At 36.5% G+C, this 23,493-nt stretch overlaps 5 protein-coding genes across 11 annotated transcripts; 3 read left to right on the forward strand and 2 right to left on the reverse strand.

Moving 5' to 3' along the window:
* The first annotated feature begins 160 nt into the window (after positions 1–160).
* On the forward strand, positions 161–3,716 carry LOC104744990 (phosphatidylinositol 4-phosphate 5-kinase 6-like). 2 transcript variants are annotated; one of them, XM_010466140.2, is made up of 9 exons: positions 161–955; positions 1,041–1,788; positions 1,872–2,039; positions 2,120–2,285; positions 2,368–2,484; positions 2,577–2,770; positions 2,854–2,987; positions 3,072–3,141; positions 3,246–3,716. In XM_010466140.2, exons 1-9 carry the CDS (start codon positions 685–687, stop codon positions 3,535–3,537), a joined length of 2,160 nt encoding a protein of 719 aa, XP_010464442.1. In that variant the 5' UTR covers positions 161–684; the 3' UTR covers positions 3,538–3,716. The 2 variants fall into 2 exon arrangements, with proteins under 2 accessions (XP_010464442.1, XP_087344378.1); XM_087488252.1 differs by lacking the exon at positions 3,246–3,716 and having other exon boundaries at positions 205–955; positions 3,072–3,145.
* Positions 3,717–7,526: 3,810 nt separating this feature from the next.
* LOC104744991 (polygalacturonase QRT2) lies at positions 7,527–10,404 on the forward strand. Its single transcript, XM_010466141.3, has 9 exons — positions 7,527–7,873; positions 7,958–8,092; positions 8,195–8,359; positions 8,451–8,471; positions 8,573–8,780; positions 9,068–9,149; positions 9,496–9,604; positions 9,699–9,815; positions 9,925–10,404. The coding sequence occupies exons 1-9, from the start codon at positions 7,616–7,618 to the stop codon at positions 10,144–10,146; spliced, it is 1,317 nt and encodes a 438-aa protein (XP_010464443.2). The 5' UTR covers positions 7,527–7,615; the 3' UTR covers positions 10,147–10,404.
* LOC104744992 (MAP3K epsilon protein kinase 2) lies at positions 10,405–18,630 on the reverse strand. 4 transcript variants are annotated; one of them, XR_015581994.1, is made up of 26 exons: positions 18,467–18,630; positions 17,972–18,033; positions 17,711–17,845; positions 17,593–17,613; positions 17,438–17,511; positions 17,267–17,357; positions 17,112–17,195; positions 16,924–17,025; positions 16,621–16,752; positions 16,389–16,460; positions 16,177–16,280; positions 15,937–16,036; positions 15,448–15,810; positions 14,724–15,056; positions 14,601–14,645; positions 14,219–14,398; positions 14,045–14,128; positions 13,664–13,761; positions 13,501–13,584; positions 13,143–13,179; positions 12,497–13,012; positions 12,027–12,397; positions 11,748–11,882; positions 11,177–11,580; positions 10,914–11,028; positions 10,405–10,827 (listed from the first exon to the last, which is right to left on the reverse strand). XR_015581994.1 is itself a non-coding variant. In XM_087487994.1 (25 exons), exons 1-25 carry the CDS (start codon positions 18,582–18,584, stop codon positions 10,651–10,653), a joined length of 4,164 nt encoding a protein of 1,387 aa, XP_087344120.1. In that variant the 5' UTR covers positions 18,585–18,630; the 3' UTR covers positions 10,405–10,650. The 4 variants fall into 4 exon arrangements, 2 of the variants coding, with proteins under 2 accessions (XP_087344120.1, XP_087344119.1); XR_015581995.1 differs by lacking the exon at positions 18,467–18,630 and having other exon boundaries at positions 12,027–12,394; positions 17,972–18,304; XM_087487994.1 differs by having other exon boundaries at positions 12,027–12,394; positions 12,497–13,179.
* A 1,282-nt stretch (positions 18,631–19,912) lies between these two features.
* Positions 19,913–22,517, forward strand: LOC104744994 (serine carboxypeptidase-like 27). Its single transcript, XM_010466144.3, has 9 exons — positions 19,913–20,490; positions 20,585–20,680; positions 20,777–20,869; positions 20,957–21,042; positions 21,117–21,377; positions 21,469–21,596; positions 21,681–21,776; positions 21,895–22,000; positions 22,085–22,517. Exons 1-9 carry the CDS (start codon positions 20,121–20,123, stop codon positions 22,226–22,228), a joined length of 1,380 nt encoding a protein of 459 aa, XP_010464446.1. The 5' UTR covers positions 19,913–20,120; the 3' UTR covers positions 22,229–22,517.
* On the reverse strand, positions 22,389–23,468 carry LOC104744993 (glycine-rich RNA-binding protein 4, mitochondrial). 3 transcript variants are annotated; one of them, XR_015581996.1, is made up of 4 exons: positions 23,306–23,459; positions 23,142–23,210; positions 22,799–22,969; positions 22,389–22,720 (listed from the first exon to the last, which is right to left on the reverse strand). XR_015581996.1 is itself a non-coding variant. In XM_010466143.3 (4 exons), exons 1-4 carry the CDS (start codon positions 23,457–23,459, stop codon positions 22,619–22,621), a joined length of 432 nt encoding a protein of 143 aa, XP_010464445.1. In that variant the 5' UTR covers positions 23,460–23,468; the 3' UTR covers positions 22,389–22,618. The 3 variants fall into 3 exon arrangements, 2 of the variants coding, with proteins under 2 accessions (XP_010464445.1, XP_019092768.1); XM_010466143.3 differs by having other exon boundaries at positions 22,799–22,905; positions 23,306–23,468; XM_019237223.2 differs by having other exon boundaries at positions 22,799–22,842.
* Positions 23,469–23,493: the final 25 nt, after the last annotated feature.

The following is a 23,493-nucleotide window of genomic DNA, read 5'->3' on the forward strand; positions in this document are numbered from 1 at the left end:
ATTTTATGTTTGGAATTTGACTAATTTGGTTTCCGTGGGGAAGTTCGTTCTCATTATTATTATTATTTTTATTTATTGTAATTTGAAAAAGGAAATGACGTAAGCAAATTGACAAGGTAACCACGTCGCATCAATGCGAGAGTCCCTCCAGATGTCTGGTTTGGTAGTCGCTTTAGGAATCAAACGCGGAGCTCCAATAACAATGGCCATTACCAAACTTTTACAATTTCTCTCTCTCTCGATAGAGAGATTCATCCATCATCACACACCACCAACAACATTTCTCAATCTTCCCTCTTTTTTTTTCTTTTCTTTTTCCCTCCTCGTTTTCAATTTCCTCTTCTCTTCTCTTCTGTTGCTCTTCGTTTCCCCACGCCATTCCCAAAAAAAGACATCTCCTTTATCTCTCTCTCTCTCTCTCTCTCTCTATCTCTCTCTATCTATCTATGTTCTCGTCGTCCTTGGCTATACTACATTTTCCTCCATTGAAAATCCGATAATTTCTGAAAGACCCACCAAAATATGCGGCTCGGCGATCTAAGCTATGGAGGAACGACGAAAGAGAGAAACGTAGAATCCAACAAGACAATGTGAAGAAAGAAAGAAAGAAAAAAAAAAATAGATTTTTTAAATAAAAAAGTGAAATTTCGTAGGAAGAAGAAGAAGAAGCAGGAGAATATAGAAATGTCGGTAGCACACGCAGATGACGCCGACGATTACAGCAGACCAACTGGTGAGTCTTACCACGCCGAGAAAGCTTTACCAAGCGGTGATTTCTACACAGGACAATGGCGTGATAATCTCCCTCACGGCCATGGCAAATACCTTTGGACCGATGGTTGTATGTATGTCGGAGAATGGTGTAGAGGCAAAACCATGGGTAAAGGTCGTTTCAGTTGGCCTAGTGGTGCCACCTACGAAGGCGATTTCAAAAACGGTTACATGGACGGCAAAGGTTAACAACTTTTTACAATTCCCTACCCGAATCGTTGTTTCATCTGAATCATAAAGTTTTGATTTTTATTTTTTTGTTTTGGTAGGTACTTATATTGATTCTTCTGGAGACTTGTATAGAGGGTCATGGGTTATGAATCTGAGACATGGGCAAGGAACGAAAAGTTACGTCAACGGTGATTGCTACGATGGAGAATGGAGGAGAGGTTTACAAGATGGACACGGTAGGTATCAATGGAAGAACGAGAATCATTACATTGGACAATGGAAGAATGCGTTGATGAATGGTAACGGTACCATGATTTGGAGCAACGGGAACCGTTACGATGGTTCTTGGGAAGACGGTGCTCCTAAAGGCAATGGAACTTTCCGTTGGTCTGATGGGAGTTTCTACGTTGGTGTTTGGAGCAAAGATCCTAAAGAACAGAACGGGACTTATTACCCTTCTACTTCTTCAGGGAATTTTGATTGGCAGCCACAACAAGTGTTCTATGCTGATTTGAGTGAATGTGTGGTTTCTACTTGTCAGAGGATCCCGGTTTTGCCGTCTCAGAAGATGCCTGTTTGGTATGGTTCTTCTGAGCAGAGTAGTAGTGGGAACAGGACCAAGAACAGTGAGAGGCCCAGGAGGAGATCGGTTGATGGAAGGGTAAGTAATGGTGAAATGGAGTTGAGGAATAATGGTTCTGGTTATCTTCAGTTAGATGATAATGCAGAGAGTAATAGATCCTCATTAGGGCCTTTGAGAATACAACCTGCTAAGAAACAAGGACAAACTATCTCCAAAGGTCACAAGAATTATGAACTCATGCTTAACTTGCAGCTCGGAATTAGGTAAAAACCGAAACTATCTATTTGTGTTTTTTTCGCTTTGTTATTTGTTTGATGTGGAGTGTTGTTTTTTTTTTGTTGGGAAGACATTCTGTTGGAAGACCAGCACCAGCGACTTCTCTTGATTTGAAGGCTTCTGCGTTTGATCCAAAGGAAAAACTTTGGACGAAGTTCCCATCTGAAGGATCAAAATACACTCCTCCACACCAGTCTTGTGAGTTCAAATGGAAGGATTATTGTCCTGTGGTTTTCAGGTTTGAGTCTCTCTTACCTTTTGATTTCTTCTCTTGTGGTATTTTAAGAAAACAGATGAAAATGTTGTGTGTTTGTGTAGGACTCTGCGGAAACTGTTTAGTGTCGACGCAGCAGATTATATGTTATCTATTTGTGGGAATGATGCTCTTAGGGAGCTATCATCTCCAGGGAAAAGTGGAAGCTTTTTCTACTTGACCAACGATGACCGCTACATGATCAAGACTATGAAGAAGGCAGAAACTAAAGTAAGAGCTGAATTTTTTAAACCGCATCATTCTGATTATTAAGTAGGATTCACTGATGTCTTTGTTTTTTTTCCCTTGACAGGTTCTTATAAGGATGCTCCCAGCTTACTACAATCATGTCAGGGCATGTGAAAACACTTTAGTTACCAAGTTCTTCGGTCTTCATTGCGTGAAATTGACTGGCACTGCACAGAAAAAGGTCCATACCCCTTTTTGTATTCATGTCTCTGCATTGTTTTTGTTAGCATTCTCAGTTTGGATGTACTAATGAGAGTATACTTTTGCCTGCAGGTTCGATTTGTGATAATGGGTAATCTATTCTGTACTGGTCACTCCATCCATAGGCGGTTTGACCTCAAAGGATCCTCTCATGGCCGTCTTACTACTAAACCAGAGTCTGAAATCGATCCAAACACGACTCTTAAAGATCTTGATCTAAATTTTGCATTCCGATTGCAAAAGAACTGGTTCCAAGAATTTTGCAGGTGACTGATTCATTACTTATATCTCTTTTTGCTTTCTTTCATTATTAATCCCAAATTCTGAGTATTTGTTTTTTTTTTACCAGGCAAGTGGACAGAGACTGTGAATTCCTTGAACAAGAGAGAATCATGGATTATAGTCTCTTGGTTGGTCTTCACTTTCGAGAAGCTGCATTCAAAGACTCTGCCACTCCTACTTCCGGTGCTCGAACCCCAACCGGTAAAATCTTGTCAAATCTTTAACTCAATTTTCGAAAATTCCATCTTAAAGCTTGATTGAAGCAACTTCATCATCTTTAAGCAGGAAACTCTGATGGTGGAAACGCTCGTCTCTCCCGGGGAGAAATGGACCGGTTTCTTCTTGATGCCAGCAAGTAAAGAACCATAAATTCAATGTTTATATCGCAAAAAACGTAAAAAAAAAAAAGGGTTTTATAACACAAAGTGTGGTTCTTCTTTAATGATATGTTTTTTCCAGGCTAGCATCAATAAAATTGGGTATAAACATGCCAGCAAGAGTTGAAAGAACAGTGAGAAGAAGTGACTGTGAGAATCAGCTTGTTGGGGATCCAACTGGTGAATTTTATGATGTGATTCTCTACTTTGGTGTAATAGACATTCTACAAGACTACGACATAAGCAAGAAGCTTGAACATGCCTACAAATCAATGCAGTATGATCCGACATCAATCTCAGCAGTTGATCCAAAGCAATACGCACGACGTTTCAGGGATTTCATCTTCAGGGTCTTCGTTGAAGAAGACACTTGAGAGAACAGTCATCTAACTTGCACGCCAAGGCCCAACAAAGTTTGAGGTTATTCTTTTTTTTGTTAGAATTTTTTGTTTACTTTTCTCTATAGATATATTTGTAAATTTATTATGTTATTCAACCAATTCTTCTAAGTAGAAAAAAAAAATAAAAAAATCGATTCTTTTGTAACTAAAAAGTTCAATACTCTCTGACCCTTTTTTGGTTGTTGTTGTTATTCTTTTGTACTGCGTTTCTTCAAACGTGAAAGAAAGTACGTGTACAGCAGATGGGTGACTTGTGTATATCTTATTCTTTACCTTTCGTCCAATTTTTATATTTTTCACTCTTTAGAATTAACTAAGCATTAAACAACAGAACATGTTTCTAGTTTTCGTTTTATTTTATTTTCAAATTGATTTTTAAATACGTTGGAACAAGTTGACTTGTAGGTGGATTGGGTATTAGTACAGAGATGTGAGGTTTTCTGGTGCTCCTCTACAAGCCAAGCTCAAAGCCAATGCTAATAAATTTTAAAATAAGTTCACATAGCATTCTTTAACAAAAAAAAAGAAGAAGAGTTTAGATAGCCTCTTTTCTTGATTTACATATGGCTTGAATACTTTTATTGATTTTTAATTTTTGTTTGGATTGTATATTATCCCTTTTTTTTTTTTTTTTTTTTTTCTGACGTCGTATAGATTTGCCTTATATCAGTAGTAAGGAGACATGAGACAGCATCTTAAGAAACAGAGAGTATAATAAGAGGGCTATAATCTGTAGCTGATAATAATGATATCCATTTAGTCTTTTGGATGAATATATAACCATCTTCAGTTTAATGAAAAACCAAGGCCAATATATGTGTATTTTGCGTAGCGTTGCCTTGAATGGGGATACTCATTAGGAATCTCATCTAAGATGTATATAGAATATGCAGAACTTTTTGTGTGAAAGAGATGTCTAAAAAACCTAAGCTAAATGAGTTTGTTTGGGCTTTCTCTAAAAGGTACTGTTAAAAAGTAGATGCAAATTTAATTGGGAACAGTCAGTCATGTTTAGAAACTAATGTAAAAGACTAGTGAGACAGGATCGAAAATGGTGGTTGGGGACATGCGTCTAGGGCAGTAGGGCTCCTGCATATGCTTTTGGCTACACGAGACTTTTTAAAAAAGTGTTTATATCGCCTGATTCAATTGACATTATGCCTTCTCCCATGCCTAGGACTTCTCCTGTTGTAGCTAGGAAGGATCTCCCCAAAATATCATTTTATAACTGCCAGGTTTCCATTAGGTTTGTGTCCATTGGCTATAATTCCTATAAGGATTCAAATTCATTGGCTTTTAATCGGTTTGCATAATCTAAACCTATCCGTATATACCAGATTAATTCGAATCAACCAAAAAAATAATCCGATAAGGGTCAATGAAATTATTTTATGATAATACATTACATCAAACAGAAAATGTATAAATTAGAATATAAATGGGAGAAATCTAGCATACATGCATGAATCACGCATGCATGTTTGCGTAATTAAAATTTTGAAAAATCATCTAAAACTATTTTAGATTTGTAACTTAAATTAAATCAACCAAAATTACTTAAAATTTGGATAGAGATTTTACTAATTAATATAACGATTCTTATTACCCGATAGGCCGATACCTCAACAACTCAACCCATCTTGTCCGATAACAGATTTAGAAACTCGAATTACCTTTCCCATACCGACCCATACCCGCTATTACCCAACCCTTTATCCGAAATGTGGAGGAATATGTAGATATACTATCACCTAACGCAACAAAGAGTAAAAAATCAAAGTTACACGCAAGACCCCATTCCATGCAATGATGCAACAATCTAAACCTTCTCTAACTTAACCTTTGACATCATTTACCAATTATCCATCTTGTGTCCTTTTCTGTTAGCTCCGCCTACTTTCACTATATGTTGATTCACACTATGCACCGATATAACAACATGCATGCATTGTTGCTTTCTTTTTCTAAAACATTCTAACATATTTTTTCGGGGCTCAACGTAAATAATGTACAATTATGGTCATCAAAACAGGACCGTGTCTCAGATTTTGATGGTTTCTCAATATATATTTTTTGCAATATAACTGTATAGTTGGAAAGTCGGAACTGAATCCATTTTGGTGCTCGGACAATATTTTCCACCGAAATAATACGGAAAAAGATAAATACGAGAATTTGGTTTCTTACCGAAACACATTAGTACTAATCCGACCACAATACGTGCAACACTATTGAAGAGAAACAGTTCAAAGTATTTCGTTTCAAATTGACCGCAAGTTTGGGTCTTTCGAGTTATCTAAGACGAAGAAAATCATTATAAGAAGTTTGAATATGTTAAAGGTTGGGTTGAAGACATATCTAACAAAAGTTGAAGTTAAAGCTTTAACCAACAAAACTGCTTTTACTTGAGACTTATATTTCAGTTATTTGCAGATAACCTAATTCAAAGCCAAAGTCAATACTTACTTCTTCATCTAGGCCGAGATTAGCTCTTCCGTTTTCAGATTAATTGTTTAATAAAGCTCTTTAGATGTTTTTTCTTTTCTCTTACCCATGTATGTTGGGATATGACCAAAATTTTCAAATTTTTAGCCAATCTTTTCCCATCACATAAGAATTTTTAAGGGGATTTTTACCAAACACATATACCATAAGTGTATTATTACGGGTTAGACTGGTGCAATTTGTCCTGGTTAATGTCAAACCATTAGGTTAACAATTAAATCCACTACTTTAATTTTACGCAGTATAAATAAAATAAGACGTTTGCTAACAATATACATACTGTAACAAACATACTAGACCTACAACACGATCTAATTAGTATGTAAACAGAGGTCTAGAAATACGGGAAATCGAAGAACAAACCAAGACTTTTAGAAACCTCGATATCTTTAGTCCAACTGCTAAACCGATCCAACCAACAAAATGGTGAACTCAATTCTATGAGGATGTAAAGTAATGCTTTACGACGAGTACGTGGTACAGGGCGTAACGCCATGACTTCATTAAAAAAAAAACTGAAGAATATATCACAGAGCAAAAAAAAGTTAAGAACTTATTTTTCTCATTTCTTTTGTCTTTTAGGCTAATTGTCACATAGCCACTTTCTTCCCTCCCACGATGGGAGTTAGAACCAATCAAAGTGGGAACTACACGAAGAATTTTGGACCACTATGCCATAAACCCCCGTCTATTTCTAACTCGTCTTAATAAAAGAGCAAAGTTCGAAGATTTTGTTTAAATTTGTTTTTTTTCTCTTTTTTTTTGTAAAACGATCTTCTTTGTATAACTGTTAAAATTTTTGATCTAATTGATGAGAAAAAAAAACGAATGTCTTTAATATAAAAGTTCATTTTATATATTTATTATTCGTCAAGGTAAATGTCTTTAAAGTGGCTTCATTAATGCAGAAAATCCACAGTCAAAATCCCAATATTTTCTTGTAGTGATTAATAGAATAAAATAAACTTCCTTGTGCCAAATGAGGAATTATAACAAACATTTCCTGCTGGTTTTTTACCGAATGACAAATAAGATGTGCATATCTAAATATCTCTTATCAAGTAATTTTAACTAGTATACACCTACAAATAAAGAAGAAATTGAAAACAATATTCTTTTATCCAAAAATTATGAGAACCCCAAAAATTATGAAAACAATATTCTTTTATCTAAATATCTTTTATCCATGTAATTTGATATAATTAAACAAACTAATCCAATTACCAATTTTAAAAAGTAAATTGATATTTTTTAAAACTAATTAATGAGATTTTATTAGTCAAATTTCCAAATAAATAATACTATAAAATATTAATCTTAAACTTATAGATTTTTTTTTGTTTGGAGTCAAACAACATATTGATAGAGTATCTAAACAGTGGAAATGCTCTTAATTATCCTCTCTCTCTCTTTCCCATGTCTATAAATATAAACCCTTTTGCATTCTCCATGATACATCATTCACTCTTCTCTTTCCCTCAATTATTCTTTATACGTCAAACCCAATTTTAATCTAACTTTGAGAGAACTCACTCAACAAAAAAAAATGTATGAAAAGTTCATAATCTTATCAGCATTTTTCTTAACGTTTCTCCCTTCTTGTTTCAGCAGCTACCCATTCAATCATAGAGATGCTGATCCTTTCATGTCTTCCGATGTTTATTACGAAACCAGTCATCTACATGGTCACATTACACGTAGCAGTCATACGAAAAATCACCATGGTTATGCTCCTAGATCTTCTCCTCAAGCTTTTAACGTCAACTCTTTTGGTGCTAAAGCCAATGGAAACGACGATTCTCAGGTATACCCTTTTCATCCATATTATATTGATTTCCACAACAATATTTACGATCAACGTAAATTAAAATATATATTTGAACCGTAGGCGTTCACGAAAGCTTGGCAATCAGCTTGTTCGTCGACCGGAATAGTTTACATCGTGGTTCCGAATAATAGAAAATACATGCTTAAACCGGCCAATTTCTCCGGTCCATGTGAATCATCCTTGATTGTTTTTAAGGTATGATAAAAACCAATGCAGCTAGTATATAGGCATAATTAAATTCTTATCGTATAATGTTTCTTCTACATCTTAATTATAATTTGTTATGTGTGAGTTTAGATCTACGGAATGATTGAGGCATGGGAAAATCCATCAGACTACAGGGAACGTAGGCACTGGATTGTGTTTGAAAATGTGGATAACCTTCGTGTTGAAGGAGGTGGCCGCATCGACGGTAATGGACATATTTGGTGGCCAAAATCTTGCAAAATCAACCCTGAGCTTGTAAGTTCTTCTCTATTTGGATCAATGTCTTAAGAGAAACCCTTAATTAAAAGTATATAAATCGACTAACTAAATTTATTTTGTGAAACAGCCGTGCCTGGGAGCTCCAACGGTAGGAACCTCAAACGCCCCCTAAATTCAGTTCTAATAAATATACAATGGAGCTCTATTAAAGAAATGTAACTAATGTATTGAAAATTATTAATGGGGCAGGCGGTTACGTTTGTGGAGTGTAACAACTTGAGAGTAAGTAACATTAGGTTGGAAAACGCACAGCAAATGCATTTGACGTTTCGAGACTGCCATAACGTGAAGGCTTTGCATCTTATGCTCACATCTCCGGGCGACAGTCCTAACACCGATGGCATTCACGTTAGCGGAACTCGCAATATCTTAATTCAAGACTCTATCATCCGTACTGGTAATTATTAATGAACCAACTTAATATAAAATGCTGTCTTGACATTCGCATGCAAATTAGTGAATTAATTAAATATGGGTTACAAAAGGTCTGAACGTTTGTTCTGTTTATATTTTACTTATTAAACATATATTGTTGTATCAACACTTAATTGAAGTCAACATTTATTGAAGCTGAGAGAGGATTGTTACTTATTTCAATTCCTACATTAATCTCTCTCACTCTAGAAATATTGTTGTTTATTTGGTGGATAATAAATAGTAATGTGTTTGTTTTTGGTGATGAAGGTGATGATTGTATATCGATAGTGAGTGGGTCAGAGAATGTGAGAGCGACAGGCATTACATGCGGGCCGGGTCATGGAATCAGGTCTAACCATCTCTCTCCCTAATTTCACCTAATTTTTTTGTTTTTATCTTATTTTAAGCATCATACTATGTGCAACATTCTGTATTATATTTGTTGGAAAACTATCAACTAATCTTTATCAACTTCGATCAGAGAATTGTAAAAATATGCCCATCTTTTATTTTATTTTAATGAGAAAAGGATATATGATGCATGCTCAAAACCATATGTTGCCTAGAGCTATTAAAATATCTACTAAAACGATAAATGCAAAGTTTTTAAATGGTGTTAAGCGTTCTAGCACAAGCATTTTTATTTGGAATCACTAATAATTTTTTTTGGTGTCTTGTTTTTTACATGAAAATAGCATTGGAAGTTTGGGAGCAGATAACTCAGAAGCATATGTTTCAAATGTGGTAGTCAACAAAGCGACTCTTATAGGAACCACTAATGGTGTAAGAATCAAGACTTGGCAGGTAAATTATCAATTATCTTTTGTTTTATAAAAATAATTATTACTATGAAAAAGAAAAGAAAAAATATGAGTATTATTATTAATGTATATATCAGGGAGGACGTGGAATGGCAAAGAACATCATATTCCAAAACATCATAATGAAAAACGTTACAAACCCAATAATCATCAACCAGGACTACTGCGATCGTGTTGAATCATGCCCCGAACAGGTATGAAACAAAATAAAGACGAAATTCACATCAAATAATATAACAAATGTTTTCAACACAACTAGAGTTATAATCAGTAATAATAATACTGAGATGGAACACTTGGCAGAAATCGGCCGTGCAAGTGAGCAATGTGTTGTACAAAAACATACAAGGGACGAGCTCAAGACCGGTAGCTGTGAACTTTGCGTGCAGCAAGAGCATCCCATGTCGAGGAATTTCAATGCAAAACGTTGAATTGGTCGACCAAACCCAACAAGATGTCTCCAAAGCTTCTTGCTCCAATGTGAGGTTGAACACCCTAGGAAACGTTTTTCCTCTTTGCAATTGATCCCCACTATAAAAAACTTAGTATTCACGGATCGATATCAGTCTATTTCTATATGTACTCGAAATTTGGTCTTAATTTTTGTATATATATAGTCCATGTTTGAAGTAGGTTTTTATGGAGACAATTGATAAAGTGGGATTGTAAGGGTTATACAATTAGGGGATTTGATCTTGGTTAGAAGTGAAACAAAATGTGATTGATTTCTGAAATATTTGACGTTGGTCCTAATTCTAAAAAAAAAATCTATTAAGAAGCAAAGACATAATGCATTTTCATTCATTATATGATTAAATGAAATCATATCACCAAAAAAAAGTCATTCCTCCAAAAAGTTCTACGGAGGAATATACTACAAAAACCAGTAAGTGTTGGCATCTCTCGAGACGTAAAAAACACTAGAGAGACACACAACCTTAACAATTACAAATCTGTTGTTGCAAAGGGAAGGTGATATACACTTTGCTGGGTGAGTTCCTACAAAAATGGGAATTAATGAATGTACACTCACAAGACGGTGTTGATGTGAAGTGCTTTCAGGAGAGATGTAGCCATTTGCTTCACTAGAACTTGGCCTCCTGAACGTTGTCCATCGCGTCGTTCTTCTATCAGATTCTGCAATTTCTGAGGAAGATCATTCTCTACGATCAGCTGTTTTGGCTTTGGATGCTTCTCGTAAACAGCCTGTTTCCAATGATCGGCAAAACCAAACACTCAACACCCAGAACAAAGATAAGCGAGGACTTGGATAATCAAACTATACCCGTTACCTTAATTAGTTTCAGGAGGTTAAGTCGAGCAATCGCATCTTGATGGTCTAGTCTTGAAATAAGTAATGGCGTCAATCCATTTAATGCTAATGTCTTGTTGATATCAGGTGATTTCCTGGATTCAACAAAGAGAAGGATTAGTCCATACTAGAGGAGATATAACACATTCAGCATCAAAGGATTTAACAAGTGGCAACTTCACTCATAGTTCTAACTAATTTTGAAAAGATAGATAACCTATTCAAAAGAAAAGAGATACATACGTGATAATCTTCAAGAATGGCTCCAATATGTGCACAAAATGCCTCTCTGGGCAGTTCTGGAAGAAGTTAACTAGTTTCTGAATTGCATCTTTCTTGAGAAATGCCTGCTCCACCTTGTGGTCAATGTCTTGCGCCAAGCAAACAGCAATTGAATCCAACGCTATCACTGACCAATATTCATCATCGAGTAAACTCAGGTAAACATCCAGACCGCCGTGGGCCCTTAGCTGCTCTCTAGAATTCCGAGATGCATGAGCCATATCACATAGTAGTGGCAATGCATATTGTTTTAGAGGACAATCCGACATGATGAAAAGCATCAGGTGCGGAATAATTCCATTTTCAGCCGCTTGTTCCTGCCTCCTCTTGTTTATCTTACAGAGGTTGAACAGTGCACTAAGTACCTAAACAATTTTACAAACGTTGGTTTGAGTTAAATTGACTAAAAGCAACAACGAATGATATAAGAACTAGAACAAGAGTCGAAACTTCAATATTTCAAACAGCATACTGGACAACAAGTTATAACCTAACAGACAGAGGCTATCTCCATACAAGTCAAGAAGGTAACCTCGTGATGGATCTGATTAACAAGAGGCCCATCCTTAAGCTCAAGGTTTGGGATCAAGAGCCTAATTGCATCTGCACGCTGAAGATTCTCCAAGCAATTTGGATCAGTGGATAAGTGATTGGTGCACTCCAGTATCTGGAAAAATAAAAGGCGTTATAAACATGCAACCTGAAGATCCTCTAAACCACAAATCCAAGCTTGGCCAAAGAGAAAACGGAAACATTATATGAAGCACTGCTGGAGAAAAAAAAGTAGGAACTTCGTAATAATTTGAAGTACCTTTAACAGAATAGGAGGTTCAACACGGTTGAACATCAGGAACAGACGACTGAGTAAGCTTTGGCTGCACATGTATGATTTAACTGATGTATCAGCTCGAGCAAATTCAAGAAGCAGATCAGCCACTTTCTCCAAGTATTCCCTTGCAACATCTGCACTCAGCGTATGGGCAAGTGAACCAGATGATGTGTTACTTCCAGGTCTAGCATTTAGAACACCCGAACCTGACAGTACACCAGATGCTGTCTGAGATGCAATCCCACACGTAGAAGCGACTCTTTCAATAGCCATAACCTTCTTAGTCATCATGTTACTGGAATATCTAGGCATACTATCAAGATTTCCGTTTTCTTTTCCACGTCCAGAGACTTCTGAAGAAACAATGTAATGATACGGCACAAGCGAAAAAATCATATACGTATGTGCTTACAATATGAACAGTCTTCTTCAATACAAAAATTTTAAATTACCTGCAAATTCGGCCATTAAAAGATCTAGGTCTCCATTGGTTTTCTTTTCGTTTGACGCATGCAAAAGAGGCAGTCTACTTCCATGTCTCTCTATGCCAGTGATATGCTTTACATAATCCAGTTGACCAGAGAGGTTTCTTGAAGGGGGTTCTTTGTCCAACAAGCTAAGCAAAGGTCGAACTTGATCTGGCTGAGTAACAGGAAAACCATTAGACGCACCTTCCGCCATTTTCTGAAGCTTATCAGTTGATGTTCTATTGGCAGAGAGAGATAACCTATGTTGTTTTACAACATCTTCTGTGGCATCTGGGGAAACACTGCTTAATCTAGGCCTATCACCATCTGGTTGATGGACATCTGACCTTCGAGATTTTGAAATCAAGGCATGAGAAGGCTCTTCACCACCCACACTGCTTAATCTAGGTGAAGTTTCCCGCTGACTAAAAATAGGATTGTTAGGGTCAAGTTGACCAGAGCGTGCTCGTGGAGTTTGACCATCCGCAATCAATGCGTCCCCTGACATAAAAGCCAGTTGAGTTGCCTCACTCAAGCTATAAAGAGTGTTGACTAGCCTAAGAAGAATTCCATTCTTTGCTGCTATACGGCAGAAATCATTTCTCGGGGTGGATCTTTTGAGTTTAAATACCTGCCACATCCCATCAATAGCTAAGTGTACCATCTCCCTGGACAGAAGAAGCTCAAATCAGTAGAACTTAGTAGCACATAAAGAGCGAAAAGAAACAGACTTGATTAAAGAGAGAAGAGCTAAATCAGCTAGTTAGAAATGCATCAGCCGTTTTCAAAATAAGAAACACACATCACATAAATTAGGCAGGACAACAGGTTTAAATACAAAATCAGATGCTGCTGGGAATGGTAATAACCCAGGAATCACTGCGTGGGATAAATTCCAAGTCCTTCTGACGAAATACTGGATATATTTCAGTTCTTTATATAATTGAAAGTAGTCCAGACACTGTAAGAAGACCGTAAACTGTACCCACCTGTGTTTGGCATAATCTGCTTCAAGAAAGCCCACCAAAACAGGTATTCCACGACAAGCTATGAACATTTGCAACGTTAAGGAGCTGTAAAGAAGCTACCAAATCAACTATATGACTTACAGAAAAGGTGAAGCAAATTAATATGTATTTGATGACTCGTAACCTTGACTGACAAAGCTGCTGCAAGAAGTACGCTGCTTCCTTACGAATTTCTCGAGTACGACCCCTCTCAGAACCAGCAAAACTCATTACCACAGGAATCTGCCATTTCACAAGGAATAGTCAACTTTCATGGGATTTTTTTTGTCTATTTGAGAACATCGTGAAAACTTAGGTGATAATGTAACGACACCGAACTTTTCATATAGTTTTAGGGATTAATTTATCTACGAGTTTTCCCAACAAGGTATTAGCTGTTGAAATGCTGTTCGACATTTAAGATAAAAATGTAGACAGGAGCCTTTGATTGTCGATTCCACCGAACTATACCAAGGAACTACTGGTGATTCATCAAGTCAGCTATCAAATGGAGAGTAAGACTTACGAGGCCAACAAGACAAGCATTTTCCAGGAAATCGGTGTTATCATTTATGATTTCGTTTATCAGCTGCAGCATGGCATGTATTACCTGAAAACACCAAAAAAGATTCACAAGCATAAGCTAACTACTGATGATGAAAGACAACAAAAAAAACCTGATTGGTTACAACTAACGTACGCGAGATTTAGGAATATCAAGTAGATCCATTAGAGGGAGGAAACCATGCTGTGTCACAAATACTGCCTTCTGCCCAGGTCTCTGACGAAACATGGCAACAAGTTTCTGACAAGAAGTTACAATTGCATCTTCTGATTCATCTGGCCTTAAGGAGCTCACCAATCTGCTGAACTCGACTGCCTATAAAAACTTACCATTTAATTACTGAGAACTAAATTCACACAACAATAGATAACTACTAAAATTGAGTTGAGAAGCCTTGGTTTGCTTTCCAACCCCTAATTATCATTCTCAGAGTAAGGAGTGGGTTGGTCAAGTAGCATTATCATGATATTTATGATCAAAGATGGCTAAAAGCTCAGGATTTAAATTTGCAGAATACCTGCAGAGGAAAAAGATTTTCCGCGGGCGATTTTTCATCAAATACCTGAGAAACAAGATATGAATATATGTTAACAGCATACTACTTGAATTATCAAACCTGCATACTTGAGACAGAGCATACCAAGCCATCAATGTCAATAACATCATCTTTCAAAACACCCATCATCAAGCGGAAAAGATCACCACCATCTTGTGAATTCCCCGTTTCACCCTCCATTTGCTTCTGAGCAATTCGAGCCCTCAATTTTGTTGCCAGATCATTCTTTCCACCATCTGCAACAGGAGAATCACCCTCATTCACATTTGTCGTAGGCATTGATGTTGAGGCTTCATTTGGTTTTCCCTCAGGAACTTTATCCAGTGGATGAAACAAATCATGCAAAGAAGCATCCCCAGGAGGATCACTAAATCTAGTCAGTTCACTCCCACCAAAACTAGAGGAAGTCTTCGCAGCCTTTAAGATAGAAATAACAAGCATAACAGATCGAGTCAGTTTGCAAGCCATCAACAACCCTTCCCGAGAGTAATAAACAAACTTTTCTTAAAATAAAGCATCTACTACAAAATAAGGGCAAGTATTGCGATAAGATCTTGAAGTGTACAAGACCAAAGCCCAACAACAAACAAAAATAGCTCATTATAGAAGTCTTGAAAGTAAAAAACGACAAAAAAAAAGAGGTTATCTATTACAGTACAAACTCAGCAAAGTGTTTTGTTTTTGTCAGTTAAGAAAAAAGAATTTATCAATTAATTCAACAGACAAAGCACAGCATACTCGCTCGTGATTTACCATATATAATCTAAATAAGTACTAGGGCAAGAATGACTAACAAAACACAACTGACCTTTCGAAGCCCCTCTTCACCTTTTTGGCTAAAACTATGCGATAACTGCTCCCCCTGGATAGAACATTCTTTTCCAACCTGCTTTGTTGCTATAGTAGTTCTTCTACCTTCAGAAGCTTCCCTTTCAAGATTTCCAGGTTCATCACATTCCGATTTCTCATGATTCTCTAATACATCTTGAGATGTTTCCTTTGCATCTGAAGAAATACGAGAAAACTTATCGTGGATAGACAATTTAGGAACTTGATCTGAATTAACACCATCTTCTGAATCCGTTCTTTCTTCACCAAGATCGGGTGAAGATTGATCTTTCTCAGACCTAAAACTCGCCACACCTACCACAGGTGATTTGCTTCTCGAGTTCTGGACACAAAAGGACTGGGTCAGTAGCTTTAGCAAAGTTCATCTCTGTTTTTAATGCAGTATACTGCTCATCTCTAGGCATCTCCAAAATATTAATTGATAATAGAAAGAGCTAATGAATCTTACAGTTTTTGTCACCCCCATTTTTTCTACTGAAAGGCTTTCAGCTACTTCTTGACTACCTTCATCATCCTTCTCTGAACTTGAACCAGGTTCCTTAATATATCTGCAAAGGATGAAGTGCCCAAAGACAGAAATACAGGTTAATGAAAGCAAGGAACACTTGTAACGAACCCCTACGGGGAGATAGATAATAAAATTTGAAATATTCTTCCACAAGTTAACGTAAAAGACACAGGTTCTAGCCTGATGGTTCCACTATGCCGAAGTGATGATCGCAGTGCTCGTCTAGAGTTCCGTATCCAAGGGTGAGAGAGAAGTGTCTTCGCATCAGGCCTCTGCCTGGAATCCTGTAATATGCAAGATACAAATAAGATGTACATACTGGATATTAGATAAATCAAAATGCCTAGGTTTCCGTAGGTAGAGTTATTAAACAATATTGTATCAAGCTATACCTTCTTGAAGCACAGACGTAGGAAGTCTGTAATATCGGGAGAAAGACTATCGGGAATAGGAGGGGTATCATCCTGAAACAAAACCAGAAAAGGAATAGTTTAAAGTGATTGCTAACAGCTATTGCATTATTGCAGGAAGGAAGTGATTTAAAACAAGGAAGAATACGAATAGGGAAGGAAGAGAAACCTAAATTTAATTAACTTAAAGCAAACTCGTAAATGATGGCAAAACCTGAACAATGCGGTAGAGGGCTGGCATGGGTTGCAGATCATAGTAAGGAGGTACACATGTCAAAAGTTCAATAATAGTGCATCCAACACTCCAGATGTCAGAAGCAGCACAAACTCCTGACAATTCAATAACCTAAAACAAAGTTTGAGTATCCGTCAGTCCACACATAATCAGTTATACGTTTTTTAAAGGAGAAAACAACATCCTTTTGTCAGAACAAAGTCCAATTTTAGAAATTACATACGAATATTTGACCTATACAGAATATGATGGAGGAAGATAAATATATTATCAAAGATGTACCTCAGGAGCCATCCAGTAAGGAGTTCCGACCACTGAGTGAGTGTTACAATCAGCCTCATTTAGTTTAGTGGCAACTCCAAAGTCAGCAAGCTTAACAAGTCCCTGAAGTATGAGATAGTCAAGTATTTAACAGCAAAGAAGAATCTTGTCCATCTCAGAATACAACAGATCTTGAACTAAAAACACACCTCCTTCGTTGTCAAAATATTAGCACCCTTGATATCACGATGTATGACACCCTGCTCATGCAGATATACTAAACCTTCCAAGACCTGTATTCACTAGTCAGTCCACAAGTGTTTCAAGAAACTTAACTCAACTAGAAAAAAAGATATATACGGACCTGTGCAATGTAAACAGTCACCAACGACTCAGGGAAAGGTCCAAATTTATTTGGTTTAATAATGTTTGCGAGAGAGCCATTCTCAACATATCTGCAACACACATAATTGGACATGAGTTTCCAGACGGTAGTCCAGAGTGGACCAAAATAAAATACAAGAATATGACTTACTCCAGAATAATGTGAAGGTGAGTCTTTGTCTTCAATGATCCAAGATACTTGACAATGTTTTTATGGTTCAAGTTCTGCATTGACACATCATCTTAGAAAGGTTATAAAGAATGTGTAAGTTGGGATAACTGCACGATATGGAAGAAAGAAGGTACCTTTAGGAGATCGATTTCTTGCTGATGAAATTGACCCCCACAACAAAAACAGGATTCAGAGTCAGTGATACTGAGATTACATTTAGAACAGAAATAAAAAGGAAAGTAAACAACAAACCATAATGGTGTTAAGATCCTCTTGAGCAATATTTTCTAAAGAGACTTGTTTAATAGCAACAAAGTCTCCATTCTCCAGGTCTAATCCTATATAAACTCGACCATAAGCTCCTTTACCAATTTCATCTCCCAGCATCTGCCCCTCAACAAAAAAGCACAAACCTTTGAGTGACTTCAATCAATTTAATCAAACCCCACAATTCCAATTTCAAATTTGCTAGACCAAAAGCTAAAAACCCAGAATTGCGGAGAAAAAGCTCACATATTTGTTGTCGAGAGTCTTTGATTTGTGGAACTGGGATGACGTCATCTGTTTCGCCATCTCTGAGAATGCACCCAAAACAAAAATTACCTACTCAAGACTCCATTTTTATTTTATTTTTACGAGGGAAAATTCAGGAGAAACAAAATCATAGAATTTTAGGGTTTTTTTTCTCAAAAGAAAATTAAGGAATCGAGATGGGGTTTGAACTTTGAAGATCAAAACTGTCAGCCCTAATACAGTTGTGAAAATTTAATTATAAAATTAATCAAAAAATTATACAAAATTAAAGGTTTGGAAACTGACGACGAACTGTATCAGCCGGAGAGATACTTTTTTGTCGATACCTCAGGCGCCAGGCCACAAGTATTCTCTTTTTTTATTTTGAGGTCCTTACCTTTTTATTTCTTTTCGATTTCACCCCTTTTAAATAAATAGTGTTCTAGGGGAAAACACACATAAGTATGATAATGAAAAGAGTAAATCATACTAAACCTTTTCTCTTCTGCCCGCGGAAAGGGAGAAGCTTTGCTGCATGGAATTTCAGTTGCATTTGTTTCATATCCGCTTGTTGATTGCTCGATAGCTTAGTCGGAGATTTGTAGAGTTTCATGGTGAAGTCGACTATGTTTTTTGAACTATTTTTTTTATCGAGTTTCAGTTTCTTTTGATTATATAGAGAATCTATATGGATTAGTATTATCTTATCAACAATTTAGATACGAAAATCTCTTATTAGTATTCTAATTGGCGGAATTAGGATAATGTGTTTTGATTGGCGGAATTAGGATATAATCTGTTTTAATTGGCGGAATCAGGATAATCAAATATCCACCGTACGGCCAATCTAAATTGTAATCTTAAAAAAAACTTATCTTTGCCTCAAACAATTAGATTTTAAATGTTTAGGTGAACTTACAAAATAAGCATGTACTTACAAAATAAGCATGTACTTAAAAACATATGAAATTAGGATACATAGATTAGAATATTATTTAGTTTGATTACACTAGTTTCACACATCCTCAGGCGCCAGGCCACAAAGTATTCTCTTTTTCTTTTGGGGTCCTTACCTTTTTCTTTCTTTTCGATTTCACCCCTTTTTAACTAAATAATGTTCTAATAGCCTCATATTTTTAACTCTTTTTAATTACACTAGTTTAAAATATGATTTAAGATTCATATGTCCCTATGTAAAATAATTCGATCACTGGTTAATTTTAACAACGATTTCAGTGGTAAATAACTGTTGTTTATACAGTAGTAGTGAGTGTGATTGTGTAAGTGGGAAACAAGTGATATCCAGCTTCTGCGCGCAAAACCATATAACTGTTGTTTATACTCCATTTACATCGATAATGATCAAACAAAAAGGAGTCAAATTTTGGATTACTCTGTCAAAAAAATGCGAATTCTTTTTGAAAAAGACAATAAAATTCTAGCCTCAAGAAAAAATCAGGCATGCCCATGTCAGACCTGTAAATTGTCGGATGGATAAAAAGCCTATCCAAGAATGGTTAGGATTTAGAACTTAGGATTGGGGGTAAAATATCAAAGACTGTAAAGTAAAAAGTTCCTTTTTATTTTTTAAGCACCACAACAAAAAAGTTCACTTTTTTCCCTCTCTTTCACTACTCCAACATGATAATGTTTTTTTTTTCTTTCTAATTTGGATGCATATTTATTATTTAGTAGCAGACTCTAGTTGAAACTATTGTAGTAAAGCAATTATGTTGACAATCTAGTACTAGTTTCACCATAGATTGAAGAAATTACAGTTGAATATATTTCTAAGTCTCCTTTTATAACAAAATAAGCAAATTTTTTTAAAAAACGTAAAAGTAAGAGGGAAAAAAACTATTATTAATGACATTCTATAAAAATTAATTAATTAATTAGATTAAAAGTAACTACATAGCCTTAATATTAAAATTAGTAGTCACGAACAGAATTTTATTATCTGTCTTTATTAGCTTTTTCACTGTCTGTCCAGTCTGAAGACAAGACAGCAGTAGAGTAGTGCGCTAGCTGTTCTGTTAAGTAACTGTAAGTTTGACTTCGAGAACAATTAAATGTTTCTTACACTCACTCTCTCCAAGTCGTGAGGAATCCAGAGTTCCACCAGATCTAACTCTCTTAGATCTGATCCATGGACCAATCTTTCCTTCTAATCATCCTCTTACTCGCAATCTCTGCTTCAAGTTCATGTTGTGCTTCTTCTTATGTGGAAGAGCAGCTGAGAGACAGAATCAGTAAGTTGCCTGGACAACCTAGTAATGTAGATTTTAGACAGTACTCAGGCTATGTCACAGTGAATGAAGAACGTGGAAGAGCTTTGTTCTACTGGTTGGTGGAGTCTCCGTTGACCCGTGACCCAAAGTCTAGACCTTTGGTCCTGTGGCTCAATGGTGGCCCTGGTTGTTCTTCTGTTGCTTATGGTGGTGCTGAAGAAATTGGTCCTTTTCGTGTTGGGTCTGATGGCAAAACTCTTCATCCAAAACTTTATGCTTGGAATAAATGTAAGATCTTTTTTTCTGAATCTCTTAACCATTATAAGTTGCTCTTCTTGATTCCGGATTCAGATTTGTTCTCTCTCTCTGTATCTTCTCTCAGTGGCAAACCTGCTATTCTTGGAGTCTCCAGCTGGAGTTGGTTTCTCATATTCAAACACAAGCTCAGATCTTTACACAACCGGTGATCAGAGAACAGGTTCTGCTCTTTTAATCTATTTTTCTGGTTTTTATTAACTTTAATCATCAGGCTTTCTTGAACTCTAATTGATTTCTTGTCTTGATGAATCTGTAGCTGAAGACTCGTATAGATTTCTTGTCAACTGGTTTGAGAGGTTTCCACAATACAAACATAGAGACTTTTATATTATTGGAGAAAGCTATGCAGGTTTCACTTTTTCTCCTTCAAGCTCTCACATCAATTCAATTACAGATGATACCTGATACTTACTCTTTGACTCTCTCTCTTGAATAGGTCATTTTGTTCCTCAGTTGTCTAAACTTGTCCATGAAAGAAACAAGGGTTTCAAGAACCCGGCTATAAACCTCAAAGGTTTTATGGTAATGATTGTACAAAACTCAGACTTTTTGACAAGATAGTAAACTTTGGGATTTTTAAAAGTCTGCTTATTCAGGTGGGAAATGCTGTTACAGATGACTATCATGATTATATAGGAACATTTGAATATTGGTGGAATCATGGTCTCATATCAGATTCCACTTATCACCAGCTAAAGACAGCGTGTTACTCAGTATCATCTCAGCATCCTACACTACAGTGTATGGAGGCTCTGAGAAATGCCGAATTAGAGCAAGGAAATATCGATCCATATAGCATTTTCACCAAACCTTGCAACAATACTGTACAACTTAAGAGCTTCTTAAAGGGTCGCTATGTAAGTTTCACACATCCTAAAGCATTTTCCGGTTGGTCTTCTTGTTTGTTTCTATGAGGTAATATGCTACAACTTTGTATCCATATCTCAGCCATGGATGTCAAGGGCTTATGATCCTTGTTCAGAGAGATATTCAAATGTGTACTTTAATCGCGTGGAAGTTCAGAAGGCTCTCCACGCAAATGTCACTCGCTTACCTTACCCTTGGAAAGCATGCAGGTCAGTTGAAAACAAAGTTTCAATTCTGGTTGTATTTAAAGGCATAAACCTGATTGAATCATTGAGTTTTTTTTTCTCTTGCAGTGACATTGTGGGAAATTATTGGGAAGATTCTCCTCTGTCTATGCTTCCTATATACAGAGAATTGATTACTGCAGGTCTCAAAATATGGGTTTTCAGGTACCAACTTTGTGATGTTTCCTTAATGAATGTTTACAGATAAGAGCAGTATATTGTACAGTCCTGATTACAAATAAAGATTGCTTGATCAGTCTCCCTCTCCCTACATAATATGCAGTGGGGATACAGATGCGGTCGTTCCTATAACCGCTACCCGATACTCTATTGATGCACTGAAGCTAACAACCATCACAAACTGGTACCCATGGTACGATCATGGCAAGGTGAAAAATTGGACCTTTCTCATGTTAGTGTCTATGCATAAGATTCAGAAATTGATTTGAGGGGCATTGTATTGTAATTTGTAGGTAGGTGGGTGGAGTCAAGTGTACAAAGGGCTTACATTAGTAACAGTAGCAGGAGCTGGTCATGAAGTGCCTCTACACCGTCCACGTCAAGCCTTTATTCTTTTCAGATCCTTTTTAGAGAACAAACCAATGCCTATGACCTGAGACCAAACCTTATGGGACCTCTTCCCCAAATTCCTATTCTTTCTTCTTCATCATCAATAAACCAAGTGTTTCTTCATTCACTGTCTTCCACAATCCTTGGTACATCCAAATCCAACACACGACTGAGTAGCTATTTAGTACAAGTCATAAGCTACTCTTCTTTTGTAAAATCATTTCTCAAACAGTTTTCTATCTTTGCTCCATTATTGTATGATGCAAAGCAAAACCTTTCACACTACATGATATTTATATGATAGTTTATAGATTTGGAGATTACAACTAAACAAAAGACTCAACCACAAGCTTCTACAAGAATGCTGTCTTTTGTCATTCGACTAAGAGTCTTTGAAAGATCTCTACAAGATGCTTCCATCATCACTTGAAGACTCTTCATCTGTCTCTTTTTGATTTCCCAAAACGTGGGACAACAACAGGACCACCACGCACTCTTTCAAGGGCAAAACTTATCCTCAGTGGCCGACCCAATAATCCCTGTAACAGAGAGAATCACTTAAGAAACCATCCTGCAGCAATAGCAACACAAATCTTTTCGCATGCTTGCTGTTTTACCTTTCCATCCATGGCGTGTTTAGCAGATAGAGCATTGTCTTTCTCTGCAAAATCAACAAAACCAAATCCTCTTGATCTCCCACTTCCTTTGTCGTATGCAATCCTAACTGAGAATACGTTCATATTTGACACATTAAAGAATCCAAATAGGATTACAATTCAAGCTCTTCACTGTCACATAAATAGAACTCAGATGAGAGAATAAAGAGCTCATCAAGCTAAATCCTATAAACACATCTTACAAATGATCAGATAAATCCAAAAATACCCAAAAGTTATAATCAAAGACTCATTCAGACATTTCATCGAACACCTGGAAGAGTTTATAAATGACAATTATTACCTTCTGCAACCTCACCAAAGGAAGAGAAAGCGTCTTTGAGAGATTGTTCATCTACAGACCACGACAATCCTGCATACAATACGGGAATCAAAATCGTAATTTTATCATCTAAATATGTAAATGTGGGTACTTTTTTTTATAATACTAACTAACTCAAATCGAACCTCCGATGAAGAGCTTGGAGCTGGGTGACTCAGAAGAAGAAGAAGAAGAAGAAGATGTGCAAAATTGAGGAAGAACTTGGAAGCTAGAAGAAACTGAGCGTTGAGATATCGCTGAAACTCGTTTCACCAGTAGCTCAACACCATTCCTCATCATCTTCAATTCACAAACGAAGCTTTGTTTTGTAAGT

This window comes from Camelina sativa, chromosome 15 (assembly GCF_030686135.1).
Source record: "Camelina sativa cultivar CO46 ecotype springtype chromosome 15, ASM3068613v1".
Taxonomy (NCBI): Eukaryota; Viridiplantae; Streptophyta; class Magnoliopsida; order Brassicales; family Brassicaceae; genus Camelina; species Camelina sativa.